The 18,378-nt window shown below is 43.7% G+C and overlaps 1 protein-coding gene across 3 annotated transcripts in view; it reads left to right on the top strand.

Annotated features, from left to right (window-relative positions):
• Window positions 1-18,378, top strand: part of nsmce2 (NSE2 (MMS21) homolog, SMC5-SMC6 complex SUMO ligase) — a 133,621-nt gene that overhangs the window by 23,841 nt on the left and 91,402 nt on the right. For all 3 annotated transcript variants that reach the window (XM_033019004.1, XM_033019005.1, XM_033019003.1), the window contains exons 3-4: window positions 1,972-2,078; window positions 14,377-14,530. In XM_033019004.1, the coding sequence (XP_032874895.1) occupies window positions 1,972-2,078; window positions 14,377-14,530 (261 nt within the window). The remainder of the gene's footprint in view (window positions 1-1,971; window positions 2,079-14,376; window positions 14,531-18,378) is intronic.

Here is an 18,378-nt window from a genome sequence, read left to right as displayed (position 1 = left end):
TTCACTCTCTGATCAGAGGTAACTCTCGAGTTATTTATGATGGGGAATTCAGTAATGGTAATGCTGTTGAATGTCAGAGGACGATAGCTGCATTTTCTCTTCTTGTATGTTGTCATTACATTGCACTTGTGTAGCACAAACATAAGTTGCCACTTGTCAGCCTAAGCCTTGGTGTATTTGATTGTGGTCTGCTTCATTATCTGAGGAATCACGAATGGTGCTGAGTGTTGTGCAATGAATAGCAAACATCCTTCTTCTGACTTTAAAATTGAAGAAAGGTCAGATATATGTTCCAGTGTGTATTGGGTGAGGGGAGCATTCATTATATTTCACGAAGAATCGTCAAACATGGAAAAAATATTTTTATTTAATCTGACAGTTTCTGAAATCAGAATTCTCTGACCCAAGATACCAACACTGGGTAAATATGGACTGGACAATAGGAAAGTCTGGCAGTTCCACACGGAACTGCTTGCTTCTACCCTTGGAACAACTGGCAAGTTTGGGACTCCAGCATGAACATCCTTATAATTATAAAACTCTGAATTTGGATGTGTGTGTGTGTGTGTATTTATTTGTTTGTGTAAGATCACATCTACTCGAAGAAACGACGCGCTAACGGGAACATTTTTATATATTCCGGAGTCAAAAATCGGTTTACCTGAAAATGTCCTGCTTTATTTCTTGAGTAATTAATAAAAATATTCACAAATCCAATCAAAATTTGAATTCAAATGCCTGTGTTTTTCGCTGATGACGTGACAATGGATCTGCCTGCCTGGCTCGCGCTGCGACTGACGTCACCTCCCACCCCTCCCTCGTTGTTCAAAAGTCGACTGAACACCGATGATCATCGCTGAAGACTGCGGCACGCGCTGCGAGTGAAGAACGAGCAAGTCGGGCCCTGTATTAGAGGTCTCGGGTCCGTCTCGGCTCCCGTCCGTCAAAACCCCGTTGTCCAAGGATCATAGATCTTCTTGCTCGCGCTGCGAGTGACATCACCCCCTGACCACTCCCCCCCCCTTCTCGGGCCCTGTCTCCCAAAGATCATAGAGCGGAGCCTGCAACCTGGAGCTGGGAGAGAGGTTCGGGAACCAGCTCTCCCCTCTGACGATGCGTCCCCCCCTCCCCTTAAACTGTACTCTCCTCCCTCTCTATCCCCCTCACGCTCCCTCTCTGCCTCCCGTGCGGGCAACGGGTAGGGGACGGGTGCGCTCTGCAGCCGGGAGTGGGGGATTATTGCGTTCGGGAACCAGCCCTCCCCTGTGACGACGCGCCCCCACCCCTCAAACTCTACCCCCCTCCCTCTCTGCCACCTGCTCCCTCTCTGCCCCCCTCATGCTCACACTCTCCCCCCTCCCTCTCTGTGTCCCTCTCTATGCCTCTGTGTCCTTCTCTCTCTACCCCTTTCCCCCTCTAGCCGCACCTGCGAGTTGGGGGCTATACATGAGTGGATTGGGTAGGGAATGGGGTAAAAGGAGTGAATGAATAATATTAATATAATATCAGTGGGGGTGGTTGGTGTGTGTGTGTATGGGGGGGGGGGGGTGATTAGTGTGTGTGTGAGGGGTTGGTTAGTGTGTGTGTGACGTCCCAGGCCGCCCGCTCCCCCCCAGCAACTGCGCGTTGAGGGGACGGGACCCAACGGGTCCCACTTGGCCTAGTTGAATATTAAAATCCTTATAGTGCTAGCTAAACTGTGTGGATGATTTCTTGGCCAGGATCTGGAAATGTTATTTTTTGTTTGGTAACTTTCAAATGTTAATTTTGTTTGTTTCATTTTTGATTGTTTCTGCATGCTTCTGAATGTGAAGGGGGCATGGAAACTTCTTGACAGTTTTGATTGCTGGTAAAATTTGGGCAGGGCTTTGCTGGCTTTTAAATTGTGAATGTTGCAGTGGAATGTCATTCAAAACAGCTGGTTGAACTAGCAGTTTGTGGAATAATATTTTGTTGTATTTTATTTTCCAGGCAGTGCGGAGGAAGTAAGCAAAATGGAAAAATTAATGCTAGACTATGTGTCCATGGACCGAGAACTTGAGCAATTTATACACGTTGTAGAAGATGTCACAAATCAGGTAAAATATCAACTGCTTTGATGATACTTTTGCATTGCACCGACCTTGCACATAGCTCTGCCACATGGAGTCCTGGGTACAGTAGAATCTATTCTATTTTGCATTTTCTACCTAAATAGCTTTTTTTCTCGTTCCATTCTTATTTATCTATTCATGGCCAGAGAAATCCCCTGCAGTGGCCATGCTTACTCCAAGGCTACTTCCTTTGGAGTCACCCAAGGAGTTTATAAAATCGTGTTATACTTAAATTGCCCTCCATGTTACCTGCAAAGTATGGATCTGTACTCAAAAATGAATTAAATGGCTTAGATGGGGTTGAATGCCTTGACTGTATTTGGGAAAGATTTCTTGGGTAGTAGATACTAGAGTGGAAATGGAAAAAGATGATTGGAAAAAGTTGTTTGCAAGTAAAGGGACGCTTGGCATGTAAGAGGCTTTTTAAAAAGGTTAGCAAGAGTCCAAGGTCTGCATGTTTCTGGGGATTGTTGTAGAACAGAGGGACCTTGGAGTATAAAACATTCTTCTATGAAAGTAGTATCATAGGTGGACGGATTGGTGAAGGAGACCTACCATGCTGGCCTTCAGCAGTTAGGGTGTTGTGTATAAATGTTGGGATGTTATGTTGCAATTGTACAAGACATTGGTGAGGCTGCACTTGGAGTATTATGTTTACTTTGGTCACCCTGATATAGGAAAGATGCCATTGAGCTAGAATGACTGCAAAATAGATTTACGAGGATGTTGCCAGGACACAAGGAATTTAGTTATTGGGAGAGGTTGGGAAGACACAAGCATAGGAGGCTTGGAGGTGATCTTATAGAAGTGCATATAATTATGAGGGGCATAGATAGGATTGAATGCACAGAATCTTTTTTCCCAGGATTTGGGATTAAAGAACTGGAGAGCATAGGTTTAAAGTGAGAAGCAAAAGATTGATTGGGAATCTGAAGGGCAACTCGGATGTCATACAGAGATTGGTATTTATATGGAATGAGTTTCCAGAGAACATTTTTGGGACGGGTACAATAAAATTTAAAAGACATTTCAACATGGATAGGAAAAGTGTAAAAGGTATATGGGCCAAACGCAGGCAAATGGGTCTCGTGTAGATAGGGCATCTTGGTTGGCATGGATGAACTGAAACAAAGAGCCTGATTCCATGCTGGAGGACCTAGATGAAGTCGAGGGAGGAGGTGTGAATATATTTATAGGCATTCCACAGAGACGGTTCCCTCTGCAACTCTGGTTCACTCATCCCATCCCACTCCAGTCACCTCCTCCCCAGGGATTTTCCCCAGTAACTGCAGGAGGTCGCATCATCTGTTCTTATACCTCCACCCTTCCTCAAATCATATGTTGCCGGCCCTGAATTGTTCTGGCCTTCCTCGCATCCAGTTCCCCCCCCACCCCACCTCCATCTTTCAGTCTGGTTCTGACCCGAAAAGTCACCTATTTCTATTCTTCAGAGATGCTGCCTGACCCTCTAAGTTACTCCAGCATTTTGTGTATTTTTAAATAATTGGGTACAGATCATATTGGAATTATTGAGGTCTTGATAACTTACTTTGCCTTCCATTTTACCTTGTAACAAAGGACAACAGAATTACAGTTGTATAATTTTTAGCAGTGACTAATACGAACACATTCCCATTTCTTAATCACCAAATGAGAGAAAGAAAAACGAGATAAAACTTTCAGTTCAATAACCGATAGAGGAATGTCACCTGCTCATGTTAAATATTGCTTATGTAGACAACGTTAGATTTTAGCTTTGACACTTAATGTGTGGGCAAAATCTGTCTGACACAATCCCTGTAAAGCTTCAGCATTTCATCAACTGCTTTTTCACACCTTGTGATCCTTGAGCTTTATTTGAGGAAATTGTCTCTGCCACGTTTCTATTACAGACCCTGAGCCGCTTGCAATTTGCACAGTATCCATTTCACAATATTGCTGGACAAATTATCAATCAATCAACCTTTATTGTCATCTTGCAAAGCAACAGTTGTACAGTGCAAAATGAGAAGACGTTTGCCAGGGAATACTGGAGCATCGCACATAAAACTAAAACATTTCACACATAAAATAAAAACAATAAAAACAATCCTGTCCCTGATAAAACAGTACGAATAGTTAAAAAGTGCAGGTAAAAACAGCAACATTAAAATACAAGTAAAAACAGTCATAAAATGTCCAGGGCAGCTGATTTATTAAGTGGCCAGTGCCAGAGTTATTAAATTGTCAGTGCAAAAGCAGCAGAATCAGGTGGAGTGACTGTTTAGCAGCCTCAGAGCCTGTGGAAGGAAGCTGTTTAGCAGTCTGGTTGTCCGGGCTTTGATGCTAAGGTATCTCTTGCCTGATGGCAGGAGATCCAGATGTATGTGGAGGGGGTGCAGTCTGTCCTTAGCTATGCTCAGTGCTTTTATCAGGCAGCGGCTCAGGAACAGTTCTTGTACCGAGGGTAGGGAGACGCCAATGATCCTCTCTGCTCCCCTCACTATCCTCTGCAGAGACTTCCTGTCTGAGCAGTTACAGTTGGAGTACCACGTGTTCATGCAATACGTGAGTACAGACTCCACCGTGCCCCTGTAAAAAGTCCTGAGGTTGTTGGTGGGGAGTGTTATAATTTATGTCTCAATTTTTTTCTATTTAATGTTCACAGCTGGATTCAAAATTTTAAGTTCATTATGTTACTCTCACTAACTTGCAGATAACCACCAGGGGCGCCGGGGAGATGGCAGCCCAGCCGGCAGTCTGTTCGTTTTTTCTTTCTTTTGTTATTTTTAGTTTGTTAAAAGTTTTGTTTTAATGTTCTTCGGTTTGGGCGGGGGGGGGGATCGGGGGGAAACTTTTTTTCAAGTTCTTACCTTCCTGGAGATGTGATCAATTTTTGGATCACTTTCTCCGAGCTCTGCGGCCTAATATCGATAGCTGGAAGCCTCCTCAGACTGTCATGAGCCCCACCGTGGGCCGTGGACTTAACATCGGAGCGGATCCCTTGCCTGGGATTGCTCCCACCTTGACCACCATGGACTTACCAACAAGGGCTCGCAGTCTCGGGTGAGGCTAGTTGGGAGCTCCAACGTCACGGAAGGCTCGACCAGCCCCGACACGAGGTTCGATCGACCGGCGTGGGGGAGCTGACAACCTCCCGATGCAGGAGCTGAATGCCTCAACGCGTAGGGCCCGAATGCCGCCCGTTATGGGAGTCAAGATCATCCTGTGAACGGAGGGCTCGAGGCCCACGACCGAGGAAGAACAAAAGGAAGGACTTGAACTTTATTTCGCCTTCCATCATAGTGAGGAATGTGTAGGAGTACCTTTGTAACTGATGATTTATTATGCCAACTTACTAATCGTATCTCGTGCATAAGATTGACATTGTTTTAGTAATTCATATCATAGTAATCTTCCCGATCAGCAGAAAAGATTATTGGCTGCAACCTTCCCTCCATTGATGAACTGTACACTACAAGGGCCAGGAAGCGAGCGGGCAAGATCATCTCTGACCCCTCTCACCCTGGCCACAAACTCTTTGAATCACTTCCCTCTGGAAGGCAACTCCGGATTGTCAAAAGCTGCCACAGCTCGACATAAAAACAGTTTTTATCCACGAGTAGTTGCTCTACTCAACAGCCAAAAATCTGTAGCCTCCCTTTGATCTGGTATTTTGTTGGTTCACATGCTTGATCAATGGTTTTTTATCATTAATGTTTTATTATTATTAATGTTTAGTGTTTTCTGAGTCATTCATAACTGTCACTATGTCATGTTGTTACTTGTGGGCGGAGCACCAAGGCAAATTCCTTGTATGCGAATACTTGGCCAATAAACTTACTTATAACTACAATCACTGATATGATTTTTTATTGGAAATTTGTTTGAAGAATATATCCCAAATACTTATCACCTAACCTATATAAAGATAAATTTGAATTATGCTCCAACATATGGTGGGCTGTGGCACCCAAGGCATTTCAGCTATAGCGCTGAAGATGAGCTGCAGAACCAGCCACTCCGCTAGTCAAACTGTTCCAGTACTGTTTTGATGACAGGTCAGGAGTGTGGTGGAATAGATTCAAGCTGCCTCAATGGCTGCATCTCCATGAATATTCAGTATCTTACTGGAAGCGGATGCGGTAAAGTTAATGAATGCGGTGATAACTGTTGAGAAAGTACTTGAAATGCTGCTAAAAATCACCCGGTCTAAAAACATCCTCGGTTGCCAAGGAAAATTGATTGGAGACAGCAAAGTGGCTTGTCATAATCTTCCAATCCTTTGAAGATGCCGAATCGCTGCCAGGAGACTAGAAAATAGTAAATGTATTCAAAGCTAGGATGTAAGTGCATGCATGGCAACTAGTTGGTTTGTTTAACTTTGGTAATGAGGACATTTTTAGAAAGCGTTATTGGAGAACATAGTTAATAGCCTTTTGGAGGGCCAGCATAGATGTATTTAAGGTATTTTGCTGAACTGAACTGCAATTTCATTGGCTGTCCACTGCACTGGACCACTTGAACGATCAAAACACTTACATCAGAGTGAGGATAGACACAAAAAGATGGAGTAACTCAGCGGGACAGGCAGCATCTCTGGAGAGAAGGAATGGATGACATTTTGGGTCGAGACCCTTCTTGTCTCGACCCAAAACGTCACTCATTCCTTCTCGGCAGAGGTTGCCTGTCCCGCTGAGTTACTCCAGCTCTTTGTGTGTATCTTCGGATTAACCCAGCCTCTGCAATTCCTTCTTAGACACTCACATCAGACTGTTGTTCATTGACTGCAGCTCGGCATTCAATATCTCATCCCCTCCAAATTTGTTACCAAACTCATGGAGCCGGGTCTCTGCACATCCCTTTCCACAATCGATACGAATTGACAAGAACACTTCCTCCTCAATAACCATCTGCACAGATGCGCCACCAGGATGCGTGCTCAGTCCCTAGTTTATTCACTCCATACCCATGACTGTGCAGTCTGGCGCAGTTCCAACGCCATAGTTAAATTCACTGACGACAATACCGTTGTTGGATTAATTGCGGCTATTGACGAGTCAGAGAATAGGAAGGAGATCGATCATCTGATAGAAAGATATCAGAACCATAACCTTGCTCTCAACATTAGTAAAACCAAGCTGATTGTTAACTTTAGAAGAGGAAGGCCGAGGACCCACAAACCTATCGTAATCAATAGGTTAGCGGTGGGGAGTCAACAACTTCAATTTCCTGGGTGTGCATATATCTCAGCAGATCTGTCCTGTACCAAGCACATTGATGCAATCATAAATAAAGCCCATCAACACTTCCACTTCCTTAGAAGACCAAGGAGATTTGGTGTGTCAATAAATACTCTCTTGAACTCCTACAGGTGTAAGGTAGAGAGCATATTGACTGGTTATATCACAGCCTAGTTCGGCACCTCTAATGCCTAAGAACGAATGAGTTTACATAAACTGGTGGACACTGCCTGCTCCATCATGGTACTGAACTCCCCAAACACTCTTGACTTGTGTCGCTATTGTGTGGGATAGAACTAGTGTACGGGAGATTGCTGGTCAGCGTGGACACGATGGGCTGAAGGGCGTTTCCACGCTGTATCTTTAAATTAAACTAAAAACACTAAAACCAGAGGGAGTCTTAAGAAGGGCCTCTACTCAAAACATCACCCAATCTCTACCCAATATCCAGAGATGCTGGCTGCTCCATGGAGTTCCCCCGCACAATTAAAGCATGGAATAGTCTTCACCCTACCATAGTTACCCAACCAGACGCAACTAAATTTAAGGTAGCTCTTTTTTCCCAAGAACCTTTTTTTGCTTGAGTCCAAGTCAAGAGTTTAGAGAATTTTATTGTCATGTGTCCCAGATAGGACAATGAAATTCTTGCTTGCTGCACCCAAACAGAATATGCGACAGAATAGATTGGGTGAATCAAATTGGCAGGGGTGCTGAGGAAGAGGATTTCTTGGAATGTATGCGGGATAGTTTTCTAAACCAACATGTAGAGGAACCAACAAGAGAGCAGGCTATTCTAGACTGGGTATTGAGTAATGAGGAAGGGTTAGTTAGCAGTCTTGTTGTGCGTGCCCCCTTGGGCAAGAGTGACCATAATATGGTTGAGTTCTTCATTAGGATGGAGAGTGATATTGTTAATTCAGAAACAATGGTTCTGAACTTAAAGAAAGGTAACTTTGAGGGTATGAGACGTGAATTGGCCAAGATTGACTGGCAATTAATTCTTAAAGGGTTGACGGTGGATATGCAATGGAAGGCATTTAAAGACTGCATGGATGAACTACAAAAATTGTTCATCCCAGTTTGGCAAAAGAATAAATCAGGGAAGGTAGTGCATCCGTGGATAACAAGGGAAATCAGGGATAGTATCAAAGCAAAAGATGAAGCGTACAAACTAGCCAGAAAAAGCAGCCTATCAGAGGACTGGGAGAAATTCAGAGACCAGCAGAGGAGGACAAAGGGCTTAATTAGGAAAGGGAAAATAGATTATGAAAAAAAACTGGCAGGGAACATAAAAACTGACTGCAAAGGTTTTTCTAGATATGTGAAGAGAAAGAGATTAGTTAAAACAAATGTAGGTCCCTTGCAGTCAGAAACAGGTGAATTGATCATGGGGAACAAGGATATGGCGGACCAATTGAATAACTACTTTGGTTCCGTCTTCACTAAGGAAGACCTAAATAATCTGCCGGAAATAGCAGGGGACCGCGGGTCAAAGGAGATGGAGGAACTGAGTGAAATCCAGGTTAGTCGGGAAGTGGTGTTGGGTAAATTGAATGGATTAAAGGCCGATAAATCCCCAGGGCCAGATAGGCTGCATCCCAGAGTACTTAAGGAAGTAGCTCCAGAAATAGTGGATGCATTAGTGATAATTTTTCAAAACTCTTTAGATTCTGGAGTAGTTCCTGAGGATTGAAGGGTAGCTAATGTAACCCCACTTTTTAAAAAGGGAGAGAGAAAACGGGGAATTACAGACCAGTTAGTCTAACGTCGGTAGTGGGGAAACTGCTAGAGTCAGTTATTAAAGATGGGATAGCAGCACATTTGGAAAGTGGTGAAATCATTGGACAAAGTCAGCATGGATTTACGAAAGGTAAATCATGTCTGACGAATCTTATTGAATTTTTCGAGGATGTAACTAGTAGAGTGGATAGGGGAGAACCAGTGGATGTGTTGTATCTGGACTTTCAGAAGGCTTTCGACAAGGTCCCACATAAGAGATTAGTATACAAACTTAAAGCACACAGTATTGGGGGTTCAGTGTTGATGTGGATAGAGAACTGGCTGGCAAACAGGAAGCGAAGAGTAGGAGTAAACGGGTCCTTTTCACAATAATAATAATAATAATGGATGGGATTTATATAGCGCCTTTCTAATACTCAAGGCGCTTGGCAGGCAGTGACTAGTGGGGTACCGCAAGGCTCAGTGCTGGGACCCCAGCTATTTACAATATATATTAATGATTTGGACGAGGGAATTGAATGCAACATCTCCAAGTTTGCGGATGACACTAAGTTGGGGGGCAGTGTTAGCTGTGAGGAGGATGCTAGGAGGCTGTAAGGTGACTTGGATAGGCTGGGTGAGTGGGCAAATGTATGGCAGATGCAGTATAATGTGGATAAATGTGAGGTTATCCACTTTGGTGGCAAAAACAGGAAAGCAGACTGTTATCTAAATGGTGGCCGATTAGGAAAAGGGGAGATGAAACGAGACCTGGGTGTCATGGTACACCAGTCATTGAAAGTAGGCATGCTGGTGCAGCAGGCAGTGAAGAAAGCGAATGGTATGTTAGCATTCTTAGCAAAAGGATTTGAGTATAGGAGCAGGGAGGTTCTACTGCAGTTGTACAGGGTCTTGGTGAGACCACACCTGGAGCATTGCGTACAGTTTTGGTCTCCAAATCTGAGGAAGGACATTATTGCCATAGAGGGAGTGCAGAGAAGGTTCACCAGACTGATTCCTGGGATGTCAGGACTTTCATATGAAGAAAGACTGGATAGACTCGGCTTGTACTCTCTAGAATTTAGGAGATTGAGGGGGGATCTTATAGAAACTTACAAAATTCTTAAGGGGTTGGACAGGCTAGATGCAGGAAGATTGTTCCTGATGTTGGGGAAGTCCAGGACAAGGGGTCACAGCTTCAGGATAGAGGGGAAATCCTTTATTGTATTCTTGTACAGGTGCACAACCTTTTATCCGGAGTTCCGGAAACCGATAAACTCCGAAAACCGGCCATTTTCCCCAGGATGTCGTCTGCACACCAAAGCTCGCATTTGGCGCCAAACTTGACCCGAAACGACCCACGGTCAACCCAAGTCTGTACTACTGTAGCGGCTGCCTCCTCCCCGGAGACACTTAAACATCTGTAAATCATTGCTTAAATGTTAGTCAGTTAGTTTGGAGGGCTTTTATGTGAAGGGGGGGGGGGGGTGAAGGGGGAAACTTTAATTCTTAGTCCCCTACCTGGTCGGAGAGGCGGGGAGCGGTCAATGCCTCACCGGGTCGCCGTGCAGTAAGCTCCGGAGCGCTGCGGCCGCCGACTCCCAGCTGGGGCTGCGGGCGTCCGGCCGCGGGCGGCGCTGGTTGTAGCTCTGACCCCGGCAACTCTACCCCTGGCTGCGCGGCGCTCCAAATCCAGCGCGGCCCGCGGCCGGACGCCCGCAGACCCATCACCGCTGTGGCCGCCAACATGTTGTGTGTCGGCGGCCACAGCGCTCCGGAGCTTACCGCACGGCGACCCGGTAAGGCATTGCCCGCTCCCCGCTGGTATCCCAGCGCTGCGACGCCGCCGACTCCCAACATCGCGGAGCTGGGGCTGCGGGCGTCCGGCCACGGGCGGCGCTGGATTTGGAGCGCCATGCAGCCAGGGGTAGAGTTGCCGGGGTCGGAGCTCCAACCGGCGCCGCCCGAGGCCGGACGCCCGCAGCCCCCAGCTCCGCGATGTTGGGAGTCGGCGGCCACAACGCTCCGGGGCTTACTGCACGGCGACCCGGTAAGACATTGCCCGCTCCCCGCCTCTCCGACCAAGTAGGGGACTAAGAATTAAAGTTTCCCCCTTCACCCCCCCCCCCCACCCCACATAAAATCCCTCCAAACTAACTGACTAACATTTAAGCAATGATTTACAATGATTCCCCAGTCTCCAGGGAGGAGGCAGCCGCTCCAGACCTTTCAAGCCGCCCGCGCTACCTACCTAATCTACGCTAAAAATCTTCCATTCGGAAATCCGAAAAATTCCGAAATCCGACAAGTGTCTGGTCCCAAGGCTGTCGGATAAAAGGTTGTGCACCTGTATTGTATTGTATTCAAATTTATTGTCATTGTCTCAATTAGAGACAACAAAATGAATTTTCCTTACAGGCAGTATAATAAAAATAATAAATAATGAATAATAAAACATATTAAAAATAAAATTGAATTAAAAAATTCAATGGCAATGGCATCTTTAAGACAGAGATGAGAAAAACATTTTTCACACAGAGAGTGGTGAATCTCTGGAACTCTCTGCCACAGAAGGTAGTTGAGGCCAGTTCATTGGCTATATTTAAGAGGGAGTTAGACGTGGCCCTTGTGGCTAAAGGGATCAGGGGGTATGGAGAGAAGGCAGGTACGGGATACTGAGTTGGATGATCAGCCATGTTCATATTGAATGGCGGTGCAGGCTAGAAGGGCCGAATGGCCTACTCCTGCACCTATTTTCTATGTATCTATGTAAACAAAATACAGAACAGGAAATAAAAGTTCAGTGTGTCTATATACCATAGACCATATATATACACAATAAATAAACAGATAAAGTGCAATAGGCTGTTATTGTTCAGAGTTTTGAGTTTGGTAGTGGACCCTTCACCACCTCCAGTTTAAATTCCATTTGGAATATTTTTGGAGTAACTCGTGCTCCCTGAAGCAAGAGTTACTCCAGCTGCAGGGAGTGATTCTGCGTTGGTTTTCAGCGTTTGAGGCGAGGCAGCGACCGGACAGCAATGGCCAGATCTCCCACAATGCAAAGGGAGGGAGAAAGTGCCTGGCGCCGATCAGTTGCCGTGGCAGTGTGCATGTGCAGGGCGGCCGATGACGTGCCGGCGGATGAGGAGCGAGCGGAGACCCGGCCAAAGATCATAGAGCGGAGCCCGGTGGCCCGGACACGGATGGTTGGCGGAGACGGAGAGTGACAGAGAGGGATAGAGAGGGTGGCCCGCTCAGAGTTGAACGGCAAGTGTCCTGGGTGCTTGCCAAGCCGGGCAAAATGGCACTGCTTTTAGGTTGCCCGGCAGGACTTTAGATGGTCATTGGCACCCGGGCAACCATTAATTTCGAGCCCTGTGTAATTGGAACCCTGTGGTTTGAAAAGCATGGCAAAGATCGCTTGGTCGGTCAGATGCCAAACCATCAGGATTTCTCAATAGTATAATAGCAGATTTGACATTTAATGTATTCACTAGTCTGCAATACAAATACAACCTGGATATTGTTTTTATGCATTGTCAAAGAAGGCCAAATAGCCAAAATATTGAATTGATTACTTTGGGAGGATGAGGAGTTCATCCTTTAATAATTTTGAATTTGAGATTGTTGTGGAAAAGGTGGACGAGTCTAAAATGTACAATATATTCAGTTGAATACAAGAGGAAAATGGTGTCGTTATTTGCTGACCACTGATTTTGAATCCACGTGGTTTGTTAATTATTGCATCTACCATCTTTTCAATGGTATTTTGTTGCTGTATTACGTATGTCTAATTTTACCTATTTATAGATTTGGTCTAGTTTGCAGGACATTTGTGATATTTAGGTGCAAACCTAGCCTGAATCTCTTGAGATCTTTTAGCTAAATTTGGTAGTTGTAGCTGTGCAAGGCCGTTGTTTTGCTTGAAGGTTTTAGGTAATGAGCCAATACCTGGACATTTTGTATTTTTTACAAAATACATTTGCTATAAAGTATAGTATTTGGTGGAGAATGAATGCTGGCTGAATTCAAATTCTTTAAAACATATTTTTGAAATCTCATGAATGTTTCTTGTAACGACATTTCATTCAGACCGATAGGTCTGAATGACAAATAAAGGATCTAATTCTAAAAAATTCTAAAAAAAAAAAATTCTTAAGCCAAGACAGAGCTTAAAACATTTGATAACTAAAGACTAATCTTATGCCATGTAAATTGAATTTTCACGGTCTGCGTGACAATTTATCTCTCTCTCATACTTAAGAGTGCCGGTTGTGCTAACATTTGGTTGTATATTTGGAACAAGTCCTGTTCCCTGGTAATATAATCCAAATTCTAATATTAAACGATCAGAGAGCTGCATGTATGATCAGCTAATCCAGTAGCCAGCCACAATCTACTTAAGGACAAGGTTGGCTGAGGACAGAGCATTTAAAAATATCCAGTGTCTGATATTTTGTACACTTGCTCAGTGAGCTCAAAAGAAGTATGGCAACGTTCATTATAAAGCCATTGGAAATCTTGTCTTTATGTCGTATCAATCTTCTGTGCTTAAAAAAAGTTATTGCAAGTTCTTGTACAAGACATGAAAGTAGGGGGTGTAGAATTTAAAATCAAGTTTGGTTATATTTTAAAATGTGCACAGGAATTAAAGAATGAAAAGGTGTTGTGACTGGTTAATTTCTAGGTTAGTCAGAGGGATCAAAGCATTTAAGATGAGAAGCTTTCCACAAAGCAAATATTTTGTCGGTGCAATGAGCTACAAAGAGGCATTAATCCAAAAGATTAACACTCAGACTCCTTCCACCATTTCTTTTAGTTGAAAGTTTATGTTTTTCAGATCTGCTACATAGGACTCCTCAATTCCAAAGAATGGCACTCTCGCGTGATATTGCCTTTTCTACACACCACATTTATTTATGTAGATTTTGTACATTATATAACCACTGTATTCAATGAAATATTTTGTTTGGAAATAATGATAGCATCCTGCCTTGGTTACAAAACTGTAACTACTTTTTGATATACTGTTTATTTATTCATGTGTGTATATATTTATATCATGGTATATGGACACATTTATCTGTTTTGTAGTAAATGCCTACTATTTTTCTGTGTGCTTAAGCAAAGCAAGAATTTCATTGTCCTATACAGGGACACATGACAATAAACTCACTTGAACTCACTTGAACTTGAACTTGAACTTACTGAGAGGCTGCAACATATGCCACTGCCTATTGTTAGGTGTTGGTGCAAAGTGTAAACTGCGTTAATTCCTGTGGCACTGTTCCTCTAGCACTTTCACTGTCTATTGCTAATAATTAAATCTAATTTTCTAGATCAAGCAAGAACGACCAGAACGATTACCTGATATGAAGTTATTAGTAAATAAAAAGTTTAATGAAGTGCAAAATCTGAACAAAGACGAAGATCTACTCAAAACTGACATATATCGACACTTTAAAAGCCAGCTGAATGAGATGAAAAAGCAAGGTAAGTGTTATGGTTATTTCAAATACCAATATCTTTAACCTCATGTTGATGTCGCTGGGCCCATTCTTGTGCGGCTCCGCGGCGCCTTGTGGGAGCTTCGTCTCTGCGCCGCCAGGAGGCATTGCGGGACCTGCTTCTCTGCTGGTATGAACGGTATAACTAGTTTCATCGTCTCATCACTTGCAGTAATTGTTCTTCCTCAGTAATCTGATGTGCTTTTGATGCCATTCATTACAGTCCTGTGGATGTATGGTTACCCAATGGAGTGAGTTTTGTGTATTTTCAGACTTGAGAAGATGCAGATTTATGGTTGTCTGGAAAAATGTCACTTTTTTTGGAGTGTAGGAAAAAAGGACATAACAATTACCAAATGACAAAATACCATGATTAATTTTGCTGTTTTGAGTGCATCATTTCTTAATTTCCAATTCCATGTTCTTCTATGGATGATTGCATTAAAAAAAAAACACTATAATATCCATATTGATGAACTACAGTCGATTTCTTTTGAAATAGTTCATTAAAAGTTTTATTTTTGTCTTCAATTGCAACAACTTATGGCTTACCATAATTTAAGAAAAATGGCAAATTAGGTGAGAGGTTGGATGGCGTATGTCAATTGTTGGTCATTGAACAGAATTTCCTGAGTTTAGTGGAATGGGATTAGAAGCACAGCAACCTTTTCTCTTGATGAAAGTCCATTTGTGGAAAAAGATTGAACAAGGAGTAAAAAAAGTTGGCTCGCTGTTGCATTTTTTTAAGGATCCTTCGTGGACTGTAACATGCTGCAAATGAAATATTACTTGACAACTTGATTAATGTTTTCATTAGTTATTACATTTTGCTTTGAATGCAACAGAATTGTTTTAAGTGAATATTTGACGATAAATTGTATGTTTTTTGGTGTTTTGGGCCATGGTGTTTTTATAAATAACTAGACCAAGTGGGACCCGTTAGGCCCCGTCTCCCAATGCAGCAGGGAGGGGGTCAACGCTCATCCCGGAGACAGGCGTCCCCCGGAGCCAATCACCCCCCCTCCCCCCACACTAGGAAAATAATGGAATTTATGGAGGGGGCGGGGGTGCGGGTGGGTCGGTATGCGGGGGGGGGCGGGGTCAGGGGGTGGAGGTGCTGGGAGTGGCGGGCGGGGGCGGGAGAGGGGGGTTGGGAGCGGGAGGGGCGGGGTGTAGACGGGGGAATGAGGTTGTGGGAGGGGGAGAGGTGTGTGTGGGGGAGGTGGGTGTGTGAGGGAGGGAAGTGTGGTGTGCGTGGGGGGAGGGGTGTATGTGTGCGTGGGGGGGAGGGCGGTGTGTGGGAGGAAAGGGGGGCTGTGTGTGTGTGGGGGGAGGGGGGTGTGTGTGGGAGGGAAGAGGGGTGAGATTGGGCGGGGAGGGGTGACTGGGCGGGGGGGTGTGGGGGGAAGGGAGCGCGTGTGGGGAGGGGGAGCAGGGTGTGTGGGCGGGGGTGTGGGGGTGAGTGTGGGCGGGGAGGTGGAGGGGGGTGAGTGTGGGCAGGGGGGTTGGGGTGGAGGGGGGAGTTAGGTGTGGGGGGGGGAGAAAAGACAGGAAAAGTCATGGGGGAGAGGGGGGTATCACAGGGGATGGGGGCAGGAGCCAGCGAATGGGACCAGAGGGGAAGGGCTGGAGCTGGGGGGCTATTTCAGGGAATTTGGTGGCGGGATTTTGGAAATCGTGCAAAAAAGGCAATTTGAAAATAGACGTTTATGAGGAAAAATAACTAAGTGCTAAGGAACAAGTGCTACATTGCCCTGCTTATTTAATGGTCATAGAGTCATCCAGCACGGAAACATGTCCTTGGTCCGATTCGTCCATGTTAATCAAGATGTCCCATCTAAGCTCGTCGCATTTGCCCATGTTTGGCCCATATCCCTCTAACTTTAAATAATGTTCATGTACTTGAAATGTTTTGTTGGAGATGAGAACAATGACTGTCACATGTTGTTAGTTTTCGGTAACAATTGGAAAATTATCAGTTTTCCAAAAAACAGATGATTTGCTTGGAATCTAATTTTTCATGGTATATTACAATATTTAGTTTACAATTCCTAAGCATAGTACACCAGAATCTCAATTTTCCATTCGTTTTTCTCCCCCCTCTTCCTCTGAAGTTCTCAAGGGCCTATTCTTTATATTTGGATTACTCCATTTCTCATAATAGGCTTTCATCAGCTGACTTTTGAAGTTTTTACTACTTCAAGTCTATATTTTGGGTAATTCCAGAGCGAGCAGAATTGTTAATTATGGCAAATGTTCTTTTACCGACTGCAATTACAATTGTAATATGTAACATGCTCATATTGTTGGTGATTATTTTTCTAAAAGGACTTTCCTTGACAGAACTGTTAGAAAATACATTGTAATGACAACAAGTGAAAGGATGGCTCATTGCTATCTTAATGATTTAATAAAAAATGATTATGGATGCTATACTACGTGATGCTATGTGCTTCCTCTTTACAAAGATATATTTTGGAATGATGTCTTCTCAATTCCAGATTCTAGTCCCTGGTATAAGTTTGTAGATGTAATCCTCATCCATAAAATGCACCAACACATTGTAACACATCCTCAACCCTATCCCCCAAATTAATTGTGGCCCTTGTTCAAGGTGAATCTGTAGATGTGTAGCTTTGTGTTCCAATATTAAAATTATGGATTATGTGGCACATCTGTTCTAGGCAAGAATATCCATCATTTGCACTAAAGTTCACTTCATTTGCTTGGCTTCCCTTCTTAGTGAAGTTCTCTTCCATGCCTTGTTACCTCTTGTCTTTAAAACTGTAGCCCTAATAAATTTCCTTTAGTTCTGAGTTTTCATATTTTATGGGAATAAAATTAGCAAAATAGAGTGGATTAAGGAAAGCAATCAATTTTGCTAGTAATTGGTGCCAAATCTGATTTAGTATTCCTGTGATAGCAACAGGTTGCGGTTGTATAGTGCCTTAAAATGTTCTGAAATGCTTCATGGCAGAGGAAGATGATTTTCCATGTATTTGGCAAAGCTTTAAGGGGGATGGCTAAAAAGTGTGGATGTTCTGTATGAGAAATCTATCATCTTAACATATCATGCCGAACTGTTTCCATTCATCTATTTGCTTTTTACTGAGAGATTAAAGAAGACGGGCAAAGGTAATAAAAATCAAGTTTGCGTCACCAGAGGGTGCCATTGTTACAACTGTGGATCCTACTGTTCTATAAATATAAATGCAATCTCCATAAGAAGCATGATCAGTGTTCTCAAGGGAAGGTTTGCTAATGCATTTGAATTTTGGATGTTCAAGAACTTGAGTTTTAGAAGGGAGAGAGTCAACAATAAATATGGAATCCAGGGAATTAGTGAGGTTGGTAGCCAGCGACAACTATGAATATTGGCAGTGCTACTGATAAATACATCAATGAGGTAAAGAACTCAGATAAAATGAGGACAGATAAAATAAGGACCGTGTAATTAATATTGAAACAGCTTCCCAGTGTCCATTCTGATATAACCACTGTAAGGAAATGTAAGCTGGTTTCAAAGATTCAGATCAATGAATGAACATTTTTAGAGTACAACAACTATATTAAAACGAAGTACATGAAAATTATAAATAAAGCAACAAGTCTCACGCTCCTCTGCACATCCGAGACTCCCTGTTCCTCTCCAAGGGTGGTCGTTCTCTCTCTCCCCGAAGGTAAATTTCTCTCTGTTGAAGCATGCACGTATATAACTTTCTCTCTTAAGAATAACAAAACTAACTATTCTCCTTTGTGCCATAATAACATGAGTTATTAGTGCTATCAAATGCTGAGCTAGTCTCGGATGTATCTTGGAGGGCAAAAGCTTAC

Source organism: Amblyraja radiata, chromosome 4 (assembly GCF_010909765.2).
Source record: "Amblyraja radiata isolate CabotCenter1 chromosome 4, sAmbRad1.1.pri, whole genome shotgun sequence".
NCBI classification, from domain to species: Eukaryota; Metazoa; Chordata; class Chondrichthyes; order Rajiformes; family Rajidae; genus Amblyraja; species Amblyraja radiata.
This window is presented reverse-complemented; position numbering and strand designations above follow the sequence as displayed.